Source organism: Zeugodacus cucurbitae, chromosome 4 (genome assembly GCF_028554725.1).
Source record: "Zeugodacus cucurbitae isolate PBARC_wt_2022May chromosome 4, idZeuCucr1.2, whole genome shotgun sequence".
Taxonomy (NCBI): domain Eukaryota; kingdom Metazoa; phylum Arthropoda; class Insecta; order Diptera; family Tephritidae; genus Zeugodacus; species Zeugodacus cucurbitae.
Window position 1 is genome coordinate 67,722,203 of NC_071669.1, and position 17,798 is coordinate 67,740,000.

General features: G+C 36.5%; 1 protein-coding gene across 7 annotated transcripts in view; it reads left to right on the forward strand.

Annotated features, from left to right (window-relative positions):
* Positions 1–4,333, forward strand: part of LOC105214101 (protein bric-a-brac 2) — an 81,180-nt gene extending 76,847 nt beyond the window's left edge. For 6 of the 7 annotated variants that reach the window (XM_011187311.3, XM_011187322.3, XM_054228528.1 and 3 more), the window contains exons 3-5: positions 955–1,015; positions 1,232–1,659; positions 1,788–4,333. In XM_011187311.3, coding sequence (XP_011185613.2) covers positions 955–1,015; positions 1,232–1,659; positions 1,788–2,675 — 1,377 coding nt within the window. In that variant the 3' untranslated portion in view covers positions 2,676–4,333. The remainder of the gene's footprint in view (positions 1–954; positions 1,016–1,231; positions 1,660–1,787) is intronic. The other variant, XM_011187332.3, reaches the window with a different exon arrangement.
* Positions 4,334–17,798: the final 13,465 nt, after the last annotated feature.

Genomic DNA, 17,798 nt, shown 5'->3' on the forward strand with positions numbered 1-17,798 from the left:
CAGCGTGTAAACATGCTTAAAAGTACTCAGAGAAACACACACACACACACATATATATGCATAGAAGGAGTCTCATATATCGGCTAAAAAATATCCTTGCACTAACTGTTCATATTCAAATCTACCAAGCGGCATAGGTTATCATACACACTTGAGAGACTCACTGTGTATTTGTTTAAGTGTTTGTGTGCGCTCATATCGCTTGCGCTATGCAAAAAGGCCATAAAGTATATGAATAATTGAAATAGAAGTCGGAAACATTTTTATGGCAAGCGCGCGAATGAGTCTAAACAAGCCGCAAACTGAAGTTTATAACTGTGAAGGCAGCAAAGGTCGTACAACGGCGTGTAGCAGCAGCTGAGATGCGCGCTTGCGTTTAGCTATGCATAGAGGCCCACCATGTACATATACATATACTAGGGAAGTTTAAAAAAAAGTATGTGAACATGTGTAAACTTTTGTTTATGGCAGCCGCTTGCTAAGCAAGTTGCCGCTCACACGGCAGCCTGAAATAATATTGGCAGCAACACACAACTGTTATGTGTTGTTGTGGTTTGATTTGGATGAAAATTTTGTGCTGTTTTTGTTGTTGTCAAAATAACATGCAGCGCTGCTATTTTATTTATTATTTTGTTAAGTTGTTTTCATGTCGTTACATGTAATTTAAATATTTATAAGTTTCAAGCAGTTATAATTTTTATTTTTTTTTTTTTTATAGAGAGTATTGACAAAAACTAGCTAAATGAGAAAAATATATCGCGAAAACTAGACTGAAGAATTATAAAAATATTATTTTTTTTACCAAAAAATCCACGAACTGTATGTAATTAATCGTTAAATAATTGCAAAATATTAAAAAAAAACTATCATGCTATAAATATAATATATATATCATGAAATAAATATATCGCATGCGAAAAAAACTAATTAATAATTTTGTTTTGTTCTTTCTAGGCTAAAATGATTGAAAGTGGACATCCTTGGATGGGCGGAGCATCGACCTCTTCAGTAACCGGTTAGTTAAAAATATTAATATTTTGATATATTTATTATTATTATTTATTTAGAATATTAAAAAATTTTTTTTTTTCATATTAAAGCACTACTTTCATAAATATATTTATTATTTATATGAATAATTATTAAATCATCATTATCCCAAAAAATCAAATATTTCGACTTTTCAAATTCCGAATTTCTCTTCTATTCCCCACCCACTGCATCGTCTCAGCAGACAGCTACCAGTATCAATTGCAATCGATGTGGCAAAAGTGTTGGAATACGAATCAGCAAAATCTTGTGCAGCAATTACGGTTTCGTGAACGCGGTCCCTTGAAGTCGTGGCGCCCCGAGGCAATGGCCGAAGCCATATTCAGCGTGTTGAAGGAGGGGCTCTCACTCTCACAAGCTGCACGTAAATATGATATACCCTACCCCACATTCGTGTTGTATGCAAATCGCGTGCATAATATGTTGGGACCCTCATTGGATGGTGGCACCGATCCACGTCCGAAGGCACGCGGTCGTCCACAGCGCATTTTGCTCGGCATGTGGCCGGAAGAGCTTATACGTTCGGTTATCAAAGCGGTTGTTTTCAGAGATTATCGTGAAATTAAAGAGGATCTGGCACATGTTTACGCTAATGGACAAATGCAAGCGGTAAGTTTTGTGGCATGATATGCGTTGTTGTTGTTTAAAAGCAACTGTAAATTTTTGCATAAACATAACCTATGAATAGACAAGTTAATCATTTCATTTCTTTCGTTTTTTTTTTCTCTACTACACAGGGCTCCCCCTTCGGTGCCGCTGGTAATGCCGCCGTAGCAGCCGCTGCGGCCAATGGTTATCACAACGCCGCCAAGTTAGCCGCACAGAATGCCGCACTCGCGCCGCCCGACTCGCCCAGCCCACTCTCCACAATGACCGAGACACTGCGCCGCCAAATCATGTCACAACAACAGCAATCGCCCATTTCACAAACGATGAACATGTACAAATCGCCAGCGTATCTACAGCGTTCGGAAATCGAAGATCAAGTGTCGGCGGCGAATGCCAAACAGCATGCCGAAGTACGACGCACCTCCGACAGCATGCCCGATTTGAGCGCGCTCGGCGGCCTAATGGGTATACCAGGTTTGAATGTGATGCCCGCACAAGCGGCAGCATCGCGCGCCAGTCAAATGCATCAGAGCGGCGCTAGTTATGCACGCGAGCGTGAGCGTGAACGTGAGCGTGAAAGAGAGCGCGAACGCGAACGTGAACTGAAGGAAGCAATGCAAGCGCGTCAATATGGTAATCAAGCGCGCGGCACCATTGGCGCATCAAGCGGCAGCGCTCAAAAGATGCCGCCCTCAACAGCGGCGGCGGCGGCCGATTCGGCGGCAGCAGCTTACGCGCACTACAAGAACAAAGAGCACGCCAGCAATTATGCATTCAACAAGCGTTTCGCTGAGACGCTACCGCCCGGCATCGATTTCGAAGCGATCGCCAATGGTTTGCTACAGAAATCGGTGAATAAGAGTCCGCGCTTCGAAGACTTCTTCCCCAGCGAATTCTTTGGCAATGCGGAGAGTGCGCCCGGTGCCGGCGCTGCCTATCCACCGACGCGCGAATCACCGCTCATGAAGATAAAGCTGGAGCATCAAGCGAGCGCCGAAGTGCCGCATGAGGATTGAATGGAGCGGCAGTAAGCGCGCGTGAATGAGTGAGTGCTTGAGCGCGTAGTATGCTTCATGTTGTTAGTGGGAAGGGTAAGGCAATAATATTATTATGTAGTAGTTGTATGCCATATAGTATATGCACATACATATATAAACCAATACACACTTATATAAGCATAATTACATATTTAATAGTTATTTGGAGGAAGTAAGAATTCTTTAAGAATACACATTTTTGACTGCTATTTAACCCCAACGTATGTAGGTTAGTTCATAGTTTATAGCTATACTATATTCAATATATTTAAAAGCGTATATATTATATATGCACACACACACGTATAAATGTCTATATTATATGCTGATTAGTTTAGATACATAGTTGAGATATGGAAATAAGTAAGCGTTAGCGCAGCTAAGTATGCTAAGAAAAAATTTAGGATTTTCATTTTTGAGTTAAACACATTTCTTTTAATTAGAACCACGGTGAAAGAGACAAACAGTTTCCAGTGAATTTTTAGTAAATAAATATGAAGTAAACTTTACTGTATTTTTTTCAATTTCTTTCCTTACATGCATAAGATCTCGTTCTAATATACTTATATATACAAATATATATATAGCTCTTTGTAAATTTATTTATTTGCTTGACAGCATTGCTGCTTCTGTTGTTATAGCAGTTTATAAAAAATATTATTGATTAAATAAAAAAATATATATTTCTTAAAAAAATATTATGCATTAAAAGCAAATTATTATGCTAATTATAATTATGGAAAATTAAAGAAAAAAAGCAAAAAATATGTATTTATAAAACAAAGTTTTCGCAAATAATAGACTTGAGCATTTTTAAATGTACGAATAGGTGTCTAAGTGTCTGTGTATTTAATAGCTAAGAATTTATTGTGTATGTAGGCGGTAAAAATATATGAAAATGAAACAAAAATAAAAATAAAAAATTAAATTAAATGTGACACAAAAATATGCAGAGTAAGTAAGTTGATTAAAGAAAACAAAAAATTATGAAAAAATTAAAAAAATGTGAATTTTATAAAAAAAAAATATTGAAAATATATACCAAATACATATATTTTCCTTTACTTCCAATTTGCAAATGCCTTTTTTTATAAAAAAAATAAAATTAAAAATAAAACAATAAAATTCTGAGTTAAAACACGCAGCAAAGTCTTACTTGGCGCGCCTGAAAATTATTATTTAATTGTAAATAATGTACAAATTAAGTTAAAAACTGTAAAAAAGTTGTAATAAAATTAAGTAAAAAATAAATAAAATTATTATAAATAAATATAAATTTATTGTAAATGATAAAAATTTACTATAAATTATATAAATTTACTATAAATTATGTTAAACTTGCATGCAAGTGCAAAGCTCTACAGTAATTAAGAGTCCAAATACACAAAAGCCAACACAGCTATATGTGTCTCTGACGGCTGCAAGCTCATGATTAACACAAAGAAATAACAAATATTGAAATTTTATTTCATACACACACATATACACATACATACTTACAACAATGATCTAATAACAATAAAAATTCCATATGTGAAAATGTAATGGATGGAAATTTCTGATGAACATTTATTTTTGCTTAGCTATTTTTGTGCTTACTTTAAGTATAAATATAAACAAACATATACACACATATATTGATTACGAAATAAATATGTATAACTACTTTACATTGTATTTAATAGATATTTAAGTATAAAATGTAAGTAAGCTGTAATGCATATTGTAGAATTATATACATACATACAAACATGCAGTGTAATCCAATGATAATTACTGTAATATTATACAAGTAATGCGATGGCGGAATAAGTCAACAAAAAAACGTGAATGCACAGTTGCAATGACGTGAATAAATATTTTTAGTTAATCGTGAATATAAAATAAATCAATTATTTGACTTTTTATTTCAAATTGGTTGAGTAAAAAACGAACTGGTGAGTATAATTACAAAAAAAATATTACAACAAAGAATATTTTAACATGAAACGACGGAAATGCAGTACAATGAGTTCTTCATATAAAAATAGCTCGTTTCATTTGCCTTACTCATCTCTCTCTCTCTATTCAGAAATCCCATTATTTATTTGATCAAATTAGTTCTAATATGATACATTAAATACGTTCGATAGCAAATTCGTGTTCATAAATTGAAATTTCTTCGGTAAGGTGGTGAAATACGATGATGCAACGAAATTGTGTTACGCAACAAATTTTTGTCACACTCGCAGTTTACAAAGCACAATGATAGTCAGGAGGCTAAAATTATGTGGATATCATTTTTAGACCGTTCGATGTAATATTCGCATGATGTAAAACCAAATAAAATGCAAATAGGGTTATAAAGCTGCCACTTGTTTGAAAATTTTAAAGCAGTAACAGTGGTAAGCAGAGAATACATCAAAATATAGGTTTTAAGTTAAAGAAGTTTAAAAGGCTTTAAACAAAATACTATAGAAATTTATTATAGGGTGAGTTGCCACCTATTTCTATTTTTTTTTTTATTTATTTAAATATTTATAATGAAATATAGCAATAAGTATATCGATCCAGAATATATTTAATAACGTCTGGCTTTAATATTTTGAGGGGTTAAGGGTGCCACCTGTGTGGAAATTTTAATTTTTGCTGAAGTATAATTTTTGAATTTCGAGTATAACTTAATCTGGTGATTTATTAACAATATATAATTCTCAAAGTTCCCTTCCATTGAAACAATAAAAATGCTGATTACTCCAAAGCTCACAGTTAACTTCACCAAACACACTCCATTATTTATCTGATCAAGTTAATTCTAGTATGATAAATTAAATACGTACGACAGCAAATTCGGGTGCTTAAAGCGATATTTTTTAGGCACGTGTGGTAAATTTAAATTATGCAACAAAATTTCGTCACTCTCGCAGTTTACAAAGCACAATTATAGTCAAGGACTAAATTATGTGATTTTACTTTTTAGAGCGTTCAGTTAAATACTCGGATTTTTTAAAAGCAAATATTGTTAGAAGGTTGCCACTTTGTTGAAATTTTAAAATCATAGGCAATGTTCGTGTGGGGAAGACACAATCATATGGGTTTTAAGCTAAAGAAGTTTAAACATAATAATATAAACATTTATTTTATTGCGGAGTTGCCACCTATTTAAAATGAAAAAAAAATGCACAACGAAATATAGCAATACAAAACTATCTATCTAAAATCAGTAATAAAACATATAGCGTATATATTTTGCGAAGGGTTGCCACCTGTACGAAATTTTTAAATTGCTCAGTAGCTTAATTTTCGAATTCCTAGTATAACTTATTCTGGGAATATATTAGCAATATATTATTCTCAAAGTTCCCTTCCATTAAAGGAATAAAAATGCTGATAACAACAAAAAATATATCAGCTCACCAAAAACACATATCAACAGCTGGAGCATGAGCTTAATCCGACCAATTTTGATGGCTAATTTGTCACACAATGCTTGAACCTTAAACATACTGTACAAATACAAACATACATATGAGTATATGAAGTGGCGTGCCACAAACAATTTGTGTTGCTGTCTTGTCACCGTCACCTTTTATTCATTCGCTAACTTTTTTGTGCTATCGTTGTTGACGCTGAACATTGCCGACAAATGCTGGCATTTCCACCGACAAAGTTGGCGGAAAAATAAGTTACAATTGCCAACAGCGATAAGCTGTTGATGTTCGTGCGCTTTTTATCTCGCTTTTGTTTACCACTTTGTCTTGTGGCGCGGCGCTTTCAATGCCAGCAATTTACTATTGACTGAGGTTACTCATACGCCACGGTCGGTATGCCGTCAGATTGTTGTAGACCTTTGTGGCTATAGGCAAGCATTGGTATAGTAGTTAATTTTTGTGGCTCGTTTATTTTTGTTTTGAAAGCAAATTGCTTATATATTTATTTATTTGTGGTTAACCAAAATTAGTAGAGAAATATATGTCATATGTTTGTGGGAAGTACTCGTATAAGGATAAAGGGTAGCATATGATAATCTACTTTAGACAATATTGTATACCAGTTGCTACCATTGACCTTTTTTGTTGTTTTATTCGTTAGATATGAGAAAATTATTTAATAGCGAACCATTTGCCTGTCAGAACATCTTGAAGAAATGCGAAAAGCGCTGAAACAGCATCATATTCTGTTTATTTATTTACTCTGGATTTGCTAAGATTAGTTAATGTTGATGATTGTACATTTGGAAGGTTAAATCGTTTAATAGATGAATATTCTCCACGTTTTCATATATACCAAATAAGATCAACAAGAGCTGAGGAAATAAATATATTACATGTATGGGGCTAGGCAATGGTCTAGACCGATTTCATCACTATATTGAATTTATGTATTGTGGATAGGCGATGGTCTGAGGTGACTGCATTTAATTTTTGTATAAAACTAAATTATGCTTTAGAACATGCTCCGATGAACAACTCTCATATCGGTAGCAGTATTCGGCATAACACCAGAACCGCCACCGCCAGAATAACATCAATTTATATGAATAGGAACAAAATAGGAAGAAAGGTTTGTCACTATGTTATCGAATACATTCCTGCCAAGAGACCCAATTTTCGATTCTTTTTGCAGCAATTGAGGGCATATGTCACCAATAAATGTTGTTCCGGAGTAAGTCCGTTCGTTATGAAATATCAAACCAAACTGAGTATAAATCAAGTAAAAGCTGTCGAAATTGCCCAAAAATCCGATTTTCGAAATTTTAGACTTTTAATATGTTGATATACTTGCCCCTCAAATATTGCTAAATTTCCAGCGGTATTCGCTACTCACTTTGTCTGTAGCAGCTGCTAACGTTAGACGAGTTTTGCGATTTTCGTTTGTTAAAAGACCAAATGTCGTTGTTTTTTCATGAATTCATGGCCAAGGATAATATTGTAACAATTTCCTAGCCACCATATTTGCCAGACATGACTCCGTATGACACTTTCATATTTCCAAAAATAAAGAGATCCTTAAAGGGCTATCGTTTTATAAGCATATGAGAAAAGCTGAAGCAGCCAAGTCTATCGCAAAAATCGAGTTACTGAAGTATTTCAACGATCGCAACAAGAGCTGGTATAATTGCTTAATATCATATGAGGAGTAGTTTAAAGACGACAACAATAATGTGGATTAATGAATATATATTTTTTTTAAGAAAATGCTCGTTATTTTTTGAACACCCCTTGTATTTTGTACTTAAGAGTATTACAGATTTAATAAATAAATAACATTAGGCCCCCGTTCTATGTGTATATAATATTTCTGATCCTTTTTGAACTTTTAGAAGGAAAGAAAATATGTTTTTTGGACAGAGACTGTATTGAGTTTAGAAGTAAATGACTTATTAGACAGTCTCCATATTTTTCCAACTCAAGAAAAAATAAAATGTTCCTACAATTCTTTTCTACACTCATATGTACATCCAGACTTATTACTTATATAATAGCGACCCTTTGACTTCCAGCAGACATACAATAGTGAGTTAAAGCAAAGCACAAGCGGTGCAAACAATAGCGAAGCGCTTGCCATGAAGACAAAGTTTCGTCAGTGCAGTTGTGGCAAGTGTAAATTGAATGAGACCGAGAGCTCCGCTTGACTTTCGCCGCCAACCATCGGCAGTAGTGAAGGCAGGCCAATTCTGCTCATGAACAACGCGCAGCAAGGAGCATGCGAATAATGACGAAGGCGAGCGAAAGGCAAAGCAAGGCATTCTGCATATAGTAAAGTAGAACCCGTTAAGTTAGACCGACAACCATTTGTTGCTTCTATGCAGCGCCATTGTAAGAGTCTAGCTATGTGTACGTGTGTGTCTGGCTACAAGTGAATAAACTGCATTGTGGTTTCTCCGCTTGGTACAACTTCATTTGACACTGCTTCTTGTCCGGTGTTAAATTGCTTTGTCGCCACTACTGGCTAACGAGCAGGCTGCGATTGTATAAGTGAGTGAGTGAATGAATGCAGCATGGCAGCAAGTCAAGATAGGAGCTCTCAAGCAGCAGTTGCAGTTGAGGAGAGTACAGGCGCCTCTGTAGACGATGCTAAGGATAACAATCAGCACAAGGCTTGCGTTATTTGCTGAAGGCAAATGTCCTAGTGTGCGTGGAGCAAGTCTCCAGAATGTGCAGTGAGATGTGATGAAGACGAATGCTTCAAGGTCACTTGTATATTTGTGTTCTCAACATTACACTTCACCGTTCGTGCAAAGCATTGTGTGATAATTGCTGCTCTGACCATTGGCCTGCACGGCAGCTCAAAAGGCGCCACAGCCGGGTGTGAAGACACTGAAGAACATGAGATGCTCACACATACTCTTACATACAAACACACAGCCATATACAAATAGAGTTGTCGCATTCTCAAAACTTTCTCTAGGATTTATGTGCGCATACAAAAGTACGTCTGTTTAAGTGTGTGTGTGTGTTTGTTGCTACAACAATTGTCAAGGTCATGCTGAACGCCCAGACAACTCTCAACTTTTTTGTTGTTGAATTCGTTTAAAGCATTGCTATTGCGGCTTTGTTAATAGCCAACTGACTCCTTTGAAAAAACACGCTCATTTCATATATCCTTATGCATATGCACACACTCACATACAAGCATATATAGAGCGCACGGCATAAGATTGTTGTTATTGTTGAAAGAAAACAATTGCTTACTGCCACTTAACAGCTCAACACCACAGAAGATATAACAGCAGACGCAAGACAAGCAACAAGCAAGTGACAGCAGCAATGCAACACTGTGGGCGGACAGAAAGACACGAATATTTCTAGAAACACACATAAAAACACATACAGACAAACATGCAAGTAGACACATGTGTACGAATTCGTAAAAGACAATCTCTGCTTCAGCTTGTGTGCGAAGCATTTGAGTTTTGGGTAGTAACCGGGTGTATGGATGTCTGTTGTTAGTGTGATAGTATGTAGAATATCGCACACAACACTATAAGATTAGTGTAATAATTTTAAAATTGCGTAGAATAGGAAGATTATAAAATGAATAGACTTATTTCGAATATTTTATTGGTGGTGGTGGTTTAATTTTTGAAAGAGCTTTCGAATAAGAAACAAAATTTTTTTTTTTATACTCTCGCAACAAAGTTGCAAAAAAGAGTATTATAGTTTTGTATACTCTCATAAATGGTTGATACTCTCATAAATGAAATGGGGTTATATATATATATATAAATGATCAGAATGACGAGTGGAGTTGAAATCCGGATGTCTGTCCGTCCGTCTGTCCGTGCAAGCGATAACTTCCCAAGGTGTTTCGACCATACCTGCTTGGGATGCCCTATCAGCATTGCGCTTAGGAGCATTGCACGTTCTGAGATTTCTCATCGCGTAAAGATAACAATTCTATTATTATTCGCTTTATATAGGTATACAACTTTGCTTTCGCCGTTTTCCAATAGATGTCTCTAGGGTCAAGCACTGGTCGATTAAATCGATTAAATCGGTTTATATCGATCTTGGACATTTATGTCAATATTAACCCAACAAAATTTTTGTGGAGATCTGTTTGCATCCCAAACTTATTCTCAACTGGAAATGTCACTTTTTGAGCCGAATTCTCGACATTTGCGGGAAGCTTTGCTTTTCTTTTTTAGTTGCAGAAAAGTGCCCGCTGAGGCTCATCGACATTTGTAACCGTTTTTATACAAAAAAAAAACTTAAATTTACACAAAAAACGGCGGAAGCAAAGTTTTAGACCAATACACACTTCAAATAGTCCTCGTCTTTTCTTCTTTGTCCTCGTCTTTTAGCCTTCGGGTGGGATAATTCTCAGTCAAATTAGGTCTGGATGTACGTTGTGGTTCTATAAATAGCTGCAATTTATGACAACAGCTAATTTGCGGTATTCAACCATGAAGTTGGTGTTCTATATTTAACCGAATCTTACAAAAAATATCAAATTTTAATTTATTTTGGTTTGCTATGGCTAATGGAATAAATATGAAATAAAAACAAATATTTAGAAGATCTCATTTGAACTCACATATGAGCTACTTCTGCAACTTAAACTAGACTTAGACTTTACTGGAGATAATTTTTTAGAATTGTTTTTTCAAAAATTTATGGGTGTAAACACCTCCACACACATTTTTAAGAGTCTGCATATTGAATTTGACCACAGAAAAATAAATTTTTGTTATACTACAAAACCAACAGCTCATTGATGATTAAAACTCTACATTTCATGCGTATGTATTTGTAGACACAAAATAAAGTAAATTAAGCAAGCTCCATGGGAATTTGGAGAAGTAACCTGCAAATACAAGGCTTCTTCACAGTTCACAAACCACATCAGCATAACTACAACACACACGTGCCACATGCTGCACACTAACTGCTCGGCAGTTATTCTTATTGCTGCCACACATATCCTAGCATATATGCAACACAACAACAACACACAATACACCACTTGACTTATCAAACTTCTCAGGCGGAGTCGTCCAAGGCATGATGTCGGTGCTCGTATGATGAGTGACCCCCTTCGGTTGTTGCTTGTAGTGTGCAAGGATATGAGAAGAATGTCGAGTGTTGCACACATGCAGCAGCAACAACAACCACAATATACATATGCGAGATATACATATTTGGATTTGTACATATGAGAATGGCACTTACAATTGTCTAGCCACACAGAGAGACAAAGCTTTCGTCTGTTGGCTGTCTGCTGCTGCTTCTACAGCTTGTTGTTGTACTTGTTGTTGCTGTTGCTGCATCTTCAGTGCCGAGAAATTACCAGAGATAATTTGTAAAATATGGAACATGTTGTGTGGAAAAGTGAAAGTGAGAAATTTCAAGTGGCTTTTGCACAACAAACCCCATACACCCATAAGCAGAGATACATACATACCAACATACATGTGTCTTCGTGTGTGTTTGTTGTACAAATACTGCTAGCATATGAGCTTATGTTGCAAGCAGTTGTGAGCTATGTGCCACGTTTGTTATTCTTACAATTTTCATATAAATTTCTTGTTGTTGTTGTTCTCCATGTTGTTATTGTAGTTGTTACAATTTGTGTTAACACAAGAAGTTTCCTGCAAATTTTCTGCACAAACACACATACACTCATACATTCATACAACAACATACAACTACGTACGCCCATAAGAAACTACGGTCACCCAGTGAGATGTGTGGGAAACTCCTCAGTTGAACGCCGGCACGAAGCCAGTCATCTCTCGAGCTATGCACATACACAAACATAACGTTTTCTTGAGTGCTACGACTAGGGTTTCCTCTACACAACGTTGGCTTTAGTAGACATTTAGCTTAGTTGTTGTTGTAGTAGCAGTTATTTGGCATGCATGCGTATGTGTGCGTTAGTTAGTCGGTTGGTTGGTTTGCTTGGCAATGCGAGCAATGAATGCTCCATTCATGCTGTCATTCATTCATGCCCACATTTGGCAAAAGCCAAGAGCTTCGGCGTCTGCTGAGGCAGACAGCATGCGTACAAACACATACACATGCACCAGCACTTGGGCAACCAACAACATAAGAAAGGCAGGCGAGAAGGCAAGATGGAGCAGCTGCTCGGTAGAGATGGCTGACTCAGCAAACACGCCTGGCATACTTAGTTAAAAGGCAAGGCAAGGCAAGGAAATGAAGTTAAATATGCCAACAACAATGGCAAGTCTTGGCAGCAGACAGTTGGCCAGACGGGCTCACACTAACCTTTAGCACACTACATATGAACAACAGCAACAACAGTGTGAACAATTATGATTTCTGCTGAGTGTGTTTGGGTGTGTTCATGTCTTGTCGAATATGTTACTCATTCGCCCGGGTGGCAAATATTCAAGTGTTTGATTATTGCTTGCCTGTGTGTTTGTGCTGCGTCGTAGGGAATTCCTCAAGGTTGTTTGAGGTTGTTTCACGATTTTGTGACACACTTATTGCCAAGATGTGTATTTTTGTGTGTGTTCAAGTTCAAGTGTATTTGTATGTCTTGTGCAAATGTGTGCTTGTGAGCATTTTGCGTGCGTTGCATGTGACGATAAGTGTTGTGTCAAGTGTCACAGTTGTGCTTTTTCTGAAATGTGGGTTTCTATGATTGTATATATCGTAAATATATTTGTGAAGCAGCTAAACAGCTTTATGCGATTTGTATTTTTTTTAACAAGAAACTAATTGGGAATTGTGAGTAAAATATATAATTTCTTCAATATTTTAAAATTTTATAAAAATTAACAAAAAATAAAAAAAATATTTATAAATATGACATAAATATAAATAATATGTAAGATAAAATATTATTTTTAATATATTAGGCTGGCAAATATCTCCCTTCCATTTTTTTGCTCTTTATTCAATGCTTTTTGGAAAGTGTTACAGTGATCGGCTTTAGTTCAAATATTCGCCGTTTCGTTCGATAATCTGTTGTCATCTAGACGGCAACTACTTAATACCCCCCTCGTACAAGCTCCCCTCCTTATTTTTTTCCACTTTTCACAAGCCTAGTTTGAGTTCAACTTTACACCACCAAGCTATGGACAGGAACAGGTGATAATCACTTGGCGCTATGCCCGGGCTATATGGTGGATACGATAAAATCTCCAATCCCAGCTCCCGTAGCTTCTGACGAGTCATCAACGAAGTGTGTGGTCTGGCATTGTTCTGGTGGAATACTATACCCTTCCTGTTGGCCACTTCTGAATGCTTCTGGTCGATCGCCTGCCTCAAGCGGTCCAGTTGTTCGCAGTAGATGGTAGAATTAAGCGTCTGGCCATATGGAAGCAGCTCATAGTGGATGATTCTCTACCAATCCCACCAAACACACAGCAAAAACTTCCTGGCCGTTAATCCCTGCGCTGGCCACTGTTTGGGACGATTCACCGGCCTTCGACCACGACCGTTTTCGCTTGATATTGACGTATGTGATCCATTTTTCGTCGCCGGCAGGCTTATCCACCTGATCTGAATTGTCGAAACCATTCCTCCTCGGTGCGAAGTGATAGAGTACCATCCCCCAAAACACTGTGAAAGGTAAAGACTTTTCGTGTGGGAAAATATTGCTCATCACAAATCTACTCTATCCGTATGATATTGGCTTTCGACTATAGAACGAAAAAAACGAACTTATAAAAATTTGATCCTCCACAAAGTCTCAATAGCTAACCTGTCGCTTGGAGCGCTCTGTTCTCTAACTTTTAATAGTTTGTGGCCAGTTTGAGTATTTTCTTATGGTGGCGACATAACTGTGAGCACCGATAGTTCAATAAAATATTTTTGAGAGCGTTCTATGTCACTGCACGTATAACGCATTATTTTTCACATGAGTCTCATATTTTAAACATTCTTTAAAACCTTAAGGGAAGATTATTTGATCATAAATCTATGACACGAATAAATGACTTATGTTAATCAGTTTTATGTAATCAATCTTGAAATCGACTGAGCGCAACCAAATCTCTTTGAAATGTGTATTCGTAAGCAGCCGTAGAGACTTCGGTATTAATGCAATATGTAAGTAAGTATACCACAGAGTAGATTTGTGTATCTGCATATTTTGAGTTCCTTAAAGCCAACTTATACATATGTATTAGATACATATGCCTACAATATATACTCGGAATCCAGGGCTCAACTGAAATATGGATACGCAGATTCCAAATTTAGGAGGACATTAATAAAGGCGTATACATAGAGATACTCGTACACCCTGTAGGAAAAAATCGTAATTAAATACTAAAATTTTATTTTTTGTTATGAAGCTGGTACTTATTCCACTTGTACTGAACGTGATCTAAAAGGTATAATGGCTAATAACGGAGCTGAATACTTAGGGTATTATAGTATAATAAAATCATTATTATAACTCAACAAACAATGCCAATGTATTCCCAATGGGTGACCGGATAATACGATACCTAAGCAACACCAACAAAGCAACGCAGCATAGGCGACTACTAGCAATGAAGCCTTGCAGGCACAAACATCGATAACAGACCAATACTCATACGCACACACACACATAACTATGTATTTCCGTATTGACGATTGCCACGTATGCTTGCTGGCGCAGACGAAGGCGAAATCGAAGGCACAACCGAAAGTTGATGGAGCCCATTGACGATGTGGCTGAAACAAAAAAAAAATGCCAGCAACATGAGCACTGCGACTAACCAACGCAGAAAAGTCGCCGTTACTACAACGACAAAGCTGAGCTGCCCCTACCGATTGTAGCATGCGGTGTGGTTCTATGCTGTGTCGTGCTGTGCCGTGCGCCATTGTATGCATGCATATTAAATTGAATCGAATCGCATACGTTGCTCCTAGAAGTTCGCATGTAGAGACGACAACAACAACAAGCATATGCATTGAGATGAATATGGCAAAAACAACAAGAGCAACAGCAGAACTGGCATCGTATCTTTGAAACACCCTTCGGTTAGTTTGGTAGCAGCCAGAGAAAAATGGCAGTAGGAATAGGAATTGGAATAGGAATAGAAATAGGCGGAGTTATCAACAACGTTTTTCAGTTATAATAAAAATGCAACACACACAAATGTATGTATGTGTATGTATGTGTATGTATGTAATATTGCTGTGAAACTCCATACTCAGTCACTCGTTGGGCGCACTCATACGCAGCGTTGGTCGCATCGATACTTTACTTGCCATTCGAAATGTTGCGCGTCCAACTCTCTACTAAACTCAGTCCAACTTGAGCTTGGCGTTACAACACTGAGTTGCAGCTGAGTTCTAAAGCATTTTCCAATATGATTTTTTCCCTCGTTACTAGTATTTTCTTTGTCTACGTTGGCGCTGAAGTGTCACACATACATACAAGTATATGCATAAGTGCTGGTGGGCGATGCAGAGGAAGGTGGTTGTCCGTTGGAGGTGGCGCTGGCGTTGGCGAGCAATTGGAAACTTGAGTTGAAGTGTGTTCTTTTGGATTTTTACGTTATTTCATTTTATTTCACTTATACTATATGTAATTTATTTATTTTTTCAATTTCTAATTTCAGTTATCAAGCGCTCGGTTGCCGCCGCTTCAAGGATTCAATAAGTACACACACACAAACACACTCTCACATATATGCAATATTATATAGCAGTGGGTACAGTTGCTTTCCGATATGGATTTGCATGACCATAAGTATATATGTGTATGTATATGTGTTTGTAGTGAGTGGCTGCTTGCTAGCCAGGTAGTGAGACATTTTGCTAATGCATTGATTAAAATTGAATTTTTAATTAAAATATATGCTGGGTGTGCAATCAGGTGCATGCCTCGCTTCATGTTCGCTTCACTCGTGCACAGTGCCACTCACATACATACATAAATTCATTTATATATGCATAGAAGTCCTGCTGCAGCTTATAAATTGTTTGTAGTTAGTTACATTTGCCATGATGGCTCTTCTTCAATTCTATGCATTTGGAGGTAGCCATTGCCGCTGCTTTGGCTCTCACCGTTATGTGGCACACAATATTATTGTATTTGCATGCAGCTTAGCAGTGGCATATAAAATAGAAAATTAATACTTTAAATGAATCAGAAGGAGTGCTACTTGCCTCGAGTGTTAGCGTGTGTGTGTGCGTGCGCAATTGTTAATTGAGCGCCGTCAGTACTTGTGTGCTAAATTGAATGAAACAATTTTATGAAAAAAATGAATATTATTTATTTCGCTACGGCCATGTTACGTTTAATTAAGCTTTCCGATTTATTGTACAGCTGAAAATATTAACTTAATATACGTGTATAGTACTTAGCAGTAGAAAATGTGAATACGATTGGTGTAGGGCGCTCCTCCAATTTTAACATAGTGATAACCGTCATAGGCTTAACGCTGCAAAGTATAGAAATTATAAGAAATAAAGTAATTTTCACCCGAAGGAAGTCAATCAAAATTTAAGCGACAAAGACCTAAAGATCCTAGAGATCTGATTGAGATCTGGGATCTTATTGAAAGTAGCAAATAATATCGGTTTGCTGTTGTTTCCTTTATTCCCAAGTTCGTTACCAGGATTTATTGCTGCAGAATATGTATGTATATTGGGAAATAAAAAATTTAAATCATTTCACATCTATATATGACTTTTGATATATGAATATAGATATATATTATGTAGATCATAAATATGTCCTCTGAAATTTAGTATGGTAATCATATTGCTAGAATTGTTTTCAAAAGATATAACCAATGTCGCTGACAAATTATACTTCAGTCATGTTTCAGGATCACACCTTAAGACATCTACATTTTATATTATATCGAGCAAAGTTTGCAAATATTTCCCGAATAATATTTTTATCCGATTCACCCTCATTTCAAATATATTTATACCATCTTTTTGAAGGACGACTGATTTCAAAATATATATAAAAGATATTAGCTTGATTATCTCGACTGGATCGAACGTATGAAATAATTGTAACGCAGCTATTATAGTCAAATATCATAACTCACCAAGATCCAACTCAGGTACGATCTACCTATTGCTATTTCGGTGGAAATTATATTGATTGTTTAAAATTTACTCAAAAAGTTCCTACAATCCCATTTTATCAATGACCGACTATTATTCCTCCTTCGAAGCATTTCTTATTCAAATAAGCAATTAACGACAGAAATATAGATAAAGAAAGTGGTCTTAAACTCACTTTTATGGTTCAATAACATTTAACTGCATCACAGAACATATTCACGTTGAGAGAACACAATATTGTTTCCAAATTTTTCAGTCAATGGTAATTAAAATTTCCAAACTAATAGCTTTAGTACTGACCTTTCAAGTCGTTTAGAGAGAGTATAAAAGTCCTAGCGAAAAATTCTGTATCATATGTCACCAAGGTTATCAACCATTCAAAATTGTTATCAACCATTCAAAGTGTTGTGGTGAGCCACACTGAAGCTCTACTCTGCTCTACCGGAACCGGAAATGAGAATGGTCAACCGGATATCGGACAAGCGGAAATGTTGTACCTGGACTGTTCCGGACCCGGAAAAGGACAACCGAAACAGGAAATTGTGATACCCGAACCGGATAACATAACCGGTAAATGAGGTAACCGGAACCGGATGAAGGGGAACCGGAATTGGAAATTATGTTACCG